The sequence below is a fragment of the Lathamus discolor genome, chromosome 17 (genome assembly GCF_037157495.1).
Source record: "Lathamus discolor isolate bLatDis1 chromosome 17, bLatDis1.hap1, whole genome shotgun sequence".
Lineage (NCBI taxonomy): Eukaryota > Metazoa > Chordata > Aves > Psittaciformes > Psittacidae > Lathamus > Lathamus discolor.
The window spans coordinates 7451143-7459042 of NC_088900.1; the positions used below are offsets into that span (position 1 = coordinate 7451143).

A 7900-nucleotide genomic window follows, 5' to 3' on the forward strand; every position below is an offset into this window, starting at 1 on the left:
TTGTTGACCTCTTCTTCCTGTTGGACTCATAAATTAAAGCTTAATTTACACACTCCATTGTGTGCCACTGGGGGCGTCCCCTGGCCACTGGGCGGGGGGGGGGGCGGCTCCGGTGCCGTCTGTGGGCTGAGGGCTCCCCGGCAGCCACCGCGAGGGCAGGGCCCCCGGGGAGCCCGGAACGTTTGGGCGCGGGGCGGGTTCCGGGCGGGCACGTGTGGGTGTGGAGCGGAAGCGCGGGCGGGCGCGGTTGCCGTGGCAGCGGTCCCGGAGCCGCCATGGAGGCCGCGGCCGCGCTCACCGACATGTACGACCAGGCGCTGCTGGGCATCCTGCAGCACGTCGGTAACGTGGAGGAGTTCCTGCGCGTCCTCTTCGGCTTCCTCTATCGCAAGACCGACTTCTACCGCCTGCTGCTGCGGCCCGGGGACCGCCTGGGCTTTCCGCCCGGCGCCGCGCAGGCCATGGCCCTCCAGGTACCGGCGGCGCGCCCGGGCCTGCCGCGCTGTCCGGCGGTGCTGCTCCGCCTCAGGCCCGGCGGGGCAGGAGGCAGAAGCCGCGGTGGGCGGTGTTGTCCCGGTCGCTGGGCCTCGCCAAGGGCGTTTGTCCCATCCGAGCCGGGCCGCGTCTGCCGGGAGAGATCTGGGAAAGACCGGGAATGGGGACCGGGCCGCGCGGGAGCTCCCGGGTAACCGGCCCTGCCCCGAGGGGCGGAGGAGGGGCGGGAGGCACAGAATCGACCAGGTTGGAAAGGACCTTTAGAACCGTGCAGTCCAACCGTTCCCAGCACTGCCCAGGCCACCCCTGGCACTGAGGCCTCGGCTCCACGGTGTGTGAACACTTGCAGGGCCGGTGCCTGCAGCCCTGCCGCGGGCAGCCTGTTCCAATGCCTGAGCACCCTCTGGGGCAGGAATTGTTCCTCAGCTCCATCTAAACCTGCCCTGGTGCAGCTTGAGGCCGGTTCCTCTCGTCCCATCCCTTGTTCCTTGGGAGCAGAGCCCAGCCCCTCCTGGCTCCATCCTCCTGTCAGGCACTTGTAGGGAGCCATCAGGTCCCCCTGAGTCTTCTCTTCTCCAGACTAAACCCCCCAGGTCCCTCAGCCGTTCCCCATCACCAATGTGCTCCAGGCCCTGCACCAGCTCCACCGCCCTTCTCTGGCCCCACTCCAGCCCCTCAATGTCTCTTTTGGAGTGCTGGGCCTAGCTCTACCTCCAGCCTGTGCTAGCCAGGTATGGCCAGAAGCAGACTGTGGAGTGGGATGACACAGCGTGGAGAGCAACCTCACCCTGGGGCAGGGAGGGGTGGCTTTTCCCTGAACAAGTGGGTGGCTTTGACCTGAATCAATCAGTTCTGCCTTGAAGTCACTCTGCTTCTTCACCTGTGTGGCCTGAGAGCTCCAGGTGATGACCTGTCCTCCAGCTTCTCCTGGTGCAGCTTGTCCTGTTTGCACCTCAGAGTTTTGCTCCGAGCTTCAGCCTTGCAGACAGCCCCTGGGTGAGCACTGGCTCCTTAGAGCCACCTTCCCAGATGGCAGTCGGAGCGCCTTGCTCTCCCCTTTGCAGGCAGATGTGAGTTTGGCTGTCAGGACATGACTCAGGACATGATTTCAAAAGGGCTTCCAGGAGCTTGGGCTTTCTCCCGAGCTCTGTTCAACGTGGCCCTGTGGCTTTTGAGGTAGTCACTGCTGGTTTTGTTGTCAACTGAAGCAGCTTGATGTGGGCAGTAGGGGGTGTATGGTGTCCAGAGAGGGAGGGACAGCTCTTAAGTGCCCTAAGTACATGATGCTTTTCCTCTCCTTCTCCCTGGCTTCTCCAGCAGAACTTAGCAGCTCGCTGACCCGCCCGGTGTGCTTTTTGTCTTTCAGGCTTTCAAAGTCTTTGAGCGGATGGCCCGGCAGGATGATGAGAAGAGGCGCCGAGAGCTGGAGGCAAAGCTAAGGAAGGAGGAGGAGGAGGCTGCTGAGAGGGTGAAGCCGCCTGCTGCAGCTCAGGAGGTGGAGGTAGAGACAACAGCAGAGCACATCCCAGTGCTGGATGCTGCAGGAGCTGAGGGGACACAGGAGTCGGCTGGAGCCCAGGACGCAGCCCCCAGCCTGGTGTCTGCAGAGTCCCTGGGGGCCGCTGCCCCGGCAGAGCTGCCCACGTAAGGGTCTCTCTTTGTGCTCCTGTCAGGGGGGAGGCAGAAGCATGGAGGTAGTGTTCGCTGTCCTGTGCACAACCCTTTGCTGTTTCCTGCGGCACTCAGCCCTGCAGGAGGCTCCTGTGCGGGCTCCAGTGGCTGGAGGCAGTGTGTACTTACCCACGGGAGCGCAGGGGTTTGATTTCCTGCTGCTGGTTTTGTGTCTTCCCATCATGTAGCCCTTTTCTCATGGCAGTTTGGTGTAGGACTCCTCTTGGGTGCTATGAGATACCCGCAATGCCTGTGAGGCAGCGCAGGCAGGGCTGGTGTGAGGCAGGCAGTGAGACCAGCCACGGCATCAAATACACATGGCAGAATTGGGTTCAGAGACCTCTGGAGGTCCCTTTGCTCAGAGCTGGGCCAACTTTGAAGCTCAGTCAAGTGCTGCAGAGAGTTCTGTCTTTAGCTGTGTTCTTTTGCCAAAATGAGCTGCTTTCAAGCCTTGTGACTTACAGAAATGACGTTGTTCCAAAGTCTTCCTCCAGCCTGACTCTGCTGTGCAGCAGGAGGGGAGCTCCTGTGGGCTGGTGTGGCCTTTCTGAACCAGTGTCTGAGCCACAGGGTCCTTCCTCAGGTGTCACCTTGACTGCCAAGCCGAGGCAGAGCTGTCCAGCCCTTGCTCAGGGCCTCCCACACCACTGAGTCTCCTGTGCCTCCTCAGCACAAGGCAGTGCGTTGCCTCACCATGTGTGGGCTGTGCCCCACTGGCATCTCCTCTGTCGCGCCACAGTGTCACTCGTGGTTGGGGCCCCGTGCACTCAGTGCTGCTTTCCTGATCCTCTGTAGGGCTTGCTGCAGTCTGTCCCTGCTGTCCCACTGGTGTGTGGTGAGGAGGACAGCTTGGGCCAGTGGTCCTTGTGCTCTGAGCCAATTGATACAAAGCAGCAGTGAGAGCAGGCCACTTGGGAGAGCCCCACATCCTTCCAACGCCATGAGGGGTAGAGAGGATTGAGAGCCCAGACTTCACAGGCTGTCTGCCCTTGGCATGTGGAAGGGATGGTTAGAGCACCAAACCCTTGGGAACAGTGGCAGGGCTGTGGCAGAATCTGAGCCTGCAGTGGCAGAGAAGAGGGCCCAAGTATGGCAGCTGTCCGGTGGAAGGGGAAGGGAAAGGGTACCAGTGGCTGCTCCTGGGCAAAGGGCCTGCCAAGTAACTTGATGCCGTGGGGCGGAGGAGAAGGACTTGGGCTTAACTCCACAGGTCTGACACAAATCCTGCAGGATAAAAATAAGCCAGAAGCCAAAAATGAGCTCATCTGAAAAGCTGTGTCCTGCCGCCAGCGCTGGCCTGGGGTGGGAAGGTTGTTCTCAGGACTGTCAGTTTGACACCTCTCCCAGCACAAAATGAACGAGCCAAAAAAAGCCCTGTTGGAGCAGGCAGGTCTCTGATTTATTCTGATGGAGAGGGGGGTCTCAAGCTCTGGGGGCAGGAGGGAGCTGGGCTGCCCTGAGTGCTTCTGCCCCTTTGCAGCCCACGTTTCTTGCCTTCTGCCATGTGAAAATGCCACTTGGGCCTTTTGTTGTGGGGCAGCAGCTGCTGTAAGTGGTGTTCAGGTGCTTGAAAACAGATGTCAAGGCTGTGGAAAGGAACTGGGGGGAGTAGGAAGGAAGCCGAGGGCTGGTGTGGGAGCAGGACATGTCTGACAGCGAGTACGTTGGAGCTGACAGGGACGGTTTCTGATGAAGGTGGTGGGAGTCCTGCAGAAGCTCAGCCCTTTCCTTATCCCTGCTTTGAGTGTCTGTCCTGGTACAGTTGAAGAATGGCCTGTGGCAGAGTTCAGGCACTCAGATGCTGTTCTGAACCCACAGACATTGCGTCGAATGCAAAGCTGTGGGGCTGCTCTCCCACCAGTCTAGCCTTTCCTTTTCCTGCTGCCCCAGATGTGCCGTGGGGCGAACCGCTCGCAGTCCTTTGCGCCTGCTGGGTGGGTGACACCTGTGGGTGACACCGGCCCCACAGCCCCGCTCCTGGTTTTCAGGCCGGAACAGGGTGTCTGCGGGCTCCAAGTAGGGCAGAGAAGGCACGGGGTTTGTCAGACGGCTGCAGTTGGTTTCTGTGCCTGTGGAGGGCACTGGAGCCCCCCGAGAAGCAGCAGGGACCAGGAGCGAGTGTCCTGGGCACCCTCCGACAGCTTATTAATAATTTAACCGGCTGCTTAATTCTGCACAGCCCCTTCTGAGCAGAACCCGGAGCCACCAGCCTGGCTACGAGGGGCGCATGGATAATGCGCAGCTCCGGCTGCAGGGATGCAGAGAAAAGCTTAAACTAAACTGTTTTCCACATCCCTCTCCCCTGCCCCCACCGCTGGGAAGCAAACCACTGCCACCCAGGTCTATATAAAAACCTGCTCATTCTGTCAACCTGACTGCTCCCTAAATGTAGGGCAGGTACCAGCCCAGATCTGCCAGCTCCCATCAGAGCCTCGCTATGTGCCCGGGCGCTGGGGAGCTGGTGGTGAGCATCTTGCAGAGCACAGTGAGGTGGTAGCAGCTTTTTCAGGGTCGATGCACAAGGGAAGAGCAGAATCAAGCCAGTCTTGTGGGTGCAGCGGGCTGCCTGCGGGCAAGGAGGGTCTCTCCATGTCCTTGGCCTTGCTGCCTGCGGAAGGCTGGGGATGCAGTGCCCATCACTGTGCCAAGGAGTGAGGTGTCTTTGGGGTGACCTGAGTGCCAGAAGCTGTGCTGAGGGGAACCACAGGTCTCCTTTGTGCCACCTCAGCCCAGCTTGCAGCTGCCCTGGGTGTCCTGGTGTCCCTCCCTGGCCATCAAGGTTCTCCTGCTCTCCCTCCTTGCCAGGGGGGGCAGAGGAGATTGTGCCCTCGTGAGCCCCCCACCACTGGGCTGTGCACCCCAAGGGCGCAGAGCTGGGGCTGTCGCTGCAGCTGCACAGCTCGCACAGGCCCCGGCTCCGGCTCTTCCCCCATCTGCTCCCAGAAGCCATCCTTGCCTGAGCTCAGCTCCTAATTTTGAACACCTCCGCCACCCAGCACCCTCCCCTTCCCCCAGCTTGGAGTTCATCCTGCATATATTTGCCACACAGCATTTAAAATAGAGCCCGGCAGCCCACGTGTGGCACTGTGCAGCCCGGCCTGGGCTCAGCTTGTGCTTTCTGACTCTGGTTCCTGGCTGCCTCTGCTCCTTTTTTTCTTGGAGCAGAATGGGGGGCAAAGCCCTCCTCCCCATGCCCTGGAAGCCTCACTCTGGCAGGAGATAGTGACAGGGGGTTCGTGGCAGCAGCTCTGGAAGCCTGTGCATGATGGTGCATGCTTACTCTCATGTATTTCTCCATCCAGCCTTTGTATTTCCTCCTGGGTGCTCCAGCTGGAGCTGCTCTGGGCTGTATCTTCGAGACCACCTTGGACTCAGTGGACCCAGGTGGGGTCTCACAGAGAAGGACCTCTGGGGTGGGGCAGATATTGAAGGGTTCCCCCAAAAGATGATGGTTCCCTCCCAGGGGTGGTTACCTCCACAGCAGGGACCCGGGGCAGCCATTGGTCTCTCTGCTCCTCCAGGACTGGGGTGGAGCCTTGGAACTGGACCATCAGGACACAAGCACTGAACCAGAGCAGAATGAAACCCCGGGGTCTCTGTGGCCTGACCACCTCCTGCGGCGTGGAGAGGGAAGAGAGAGGTGTAGGAGGGGACTGCAGTGCGAAGGGAAAGTTCACGGCTGGTTGGGCCTTGAAGGAAACCCTGCAGGTCTCTGGGCTGGGTCAGCCTGGAGAAGAGAAGGCTCCTTAAGGGGAGACCTTAGAGCAGCTCCAGTGCCTAAAGGGGCTGCAGGAAACCTGGAGAGGGGCTTGGGACAAGGGCCTGTAGGGCCAGGCCAAGGGGAATGGCTTGAACCTGCCCGAGGGGAGACTGAGATGAGCTCTTAGGCAGAAGCTCTTCCCTGTGAGGGTGCTGAGGTGCTGGCACAGGGTGCCCAGAGAAGCTGTGGCTGCCCCATCCCTGGCAGTGTTCAAGGCCAGGTTGGACACAGGGGCTTGGAGCCAGCTGCTCCAGTGGAAGGGGTCCCTGCCCATGGCAGGGGTTGGAGCTGGAGGAGCTTTAAGGTTCTTTCAACCAAAACCCTTCTGTGATTCTTGTCATGTGTGTTCTGGGGAAGAGGCTCCCTTTGCCCTGTGTGTGCAGTGTGGCTGTGCTGAAGGAGGGGATGAAGATGCAGCAGTGTTTCCTGTGCCCCAGCCTGGCCCTGGCCACACTGCCCCTGTGTCCCGCTGAGCTCTGCTGTGGGGCAGGCTCTGCCATCCCTCTTGTGGGTGGCTCAGCAGTGACCTACAAAAGTCACTTCTGTGCTTCCCATCCCACTGTCCCTGGCGAGAGGCAGAACAAACTTGAACTGAAACGTGTTAATGTGGGGAGCTGACTGCTCTGGGGCTCCGGTTCTCTGCTCTCCTGAAAGCAGCCACTTCCATTCCCCAAGCCCTGGGGTTAACCCTTTGTGGGGCACGCTGGGAAGCATCCTCAAGATGACACAGCAGCGCCCTGGGAAATATCCATGAAGCTCCTGTTTGAATCTAATTCGACTTGGCACCGGCTTGGCTTTGCTGGAAGTCCAGATGGATGTTTGTCGTGTGAGGTGCTTGCAGGACGAGTTTTCTGACGTGGCTTTGTTCTCCTTGGCATGCTGGAGAGAGGCGTTTCACTGCCGATCACCCTCAGCAAGGAGCAGGGCTGTGGAGAAAAGGGACCACTGCACACTGCTGGCTCTGAGGCTAGTTTGGTTTGACTCAGAGGCAGCATTGTCCCAGGCTTTCTCCTCTCAAGCATTTTCCAGGAGAACAGGTGGGGAAAGTGCGGATGCTCCTGTTCAGCTGGCTCTACCTGGGCCCATCCAGACCAGAAGCCAGTTAAACTGGTTTCCTTCCCCAGCATCCCTGTGGGTTTCCGTGGGAGCTCACCTGAGTCCACTCTGTTCTTCCAGCCTGACCCAGAAAGATGGAGCTGATGCCGATCCATATTTAAGGCGGTGTCTGTCCTGGTTCTCATTCCTCTTGCGTTCAGGAGCTGCGCAGAGGTGCCGCAGGGAATTCCCCCATCACAAGCAGGAGCCAGACAGACCTCGGGAGAACGGCCTGACCCGGTACCGCTAGGCTCCATCTGGCCCCGTGTCCTGTCTGCAGCAGCAGCAGATGTTTAGGGAAGAGAAGGAGAACAGAATGAGCGTGCAGTGATGTTTCCTCCCTGTTTTCCCTCTGCCGCCGGCAAAGAGCTGCACAGTGGCTTCTGTCTCCGTGCAAGCGGAGGGGCAGGAAGTGGTTCCCATTTCCCTTCTCCACCCCATGTGGGGTTTTCCTACTGTGTCCATTTCTCCCTTTCAGCCTGTTTTTAGGCTGATGAGTGAGAAGCATGAGGATGCTTCTCACTTACACATTTTCATGCTCCTCCTGGTTCTGCATGATCCTCTGGTGTTCCTTGCTGATGCTCGGGAGGCAAGAGCCTGTGTGTTCCCCACTTCCTACTCTGCCTCTTTGCTCATGAGCTGTCCTCATGGGGCCATGAAACCCTCTTCCAGAAACGTGGTCCTCCCCCAGTCAACTGGCATCACACAAACGCTTTTCCTCCAATCCAAGCGCTCCCTAATGCTGAGCACCACCTCTCCAGGTGGGAGCTGCTGGGAACAGGAGCTTCACAGAAGCCCCATGTTGGCTAGATCTCCTTCCACTGCATGCCCAGCTGAAGAAAGGCAGTGAGACCAAAGCTGTGTCACTCTCTAGAGCTG

At 59.4% G+C, this 7900-nt stretch overlaps 1 protein-coding gene across 1 annotated transcript; it reads left to right on the plus strand.

The window, feature by feature from the left end:
- The first annotated feature begins 204 nt into the window (after positions 1-204).
- LOC136023043 (nudC domain-containing protein 3-like) lies at positions 205-2173 on the plus strand. Its single transcript, XM_065697089.1, has 2 exons — positions 205-473; positions 1862-2173. Exons 1-2 carry the CDS (start codon positions 276-278, stop codon positions 2141-2143), a joined length of 480 nt encoding a protein of 159 aa, XP_065553161.1. The 5' UTR covers positions 205-275; the 3' UTR covers positions 2144-2173.
- Positions 2174-7900: the final 5727 nt, after the last annotated feature.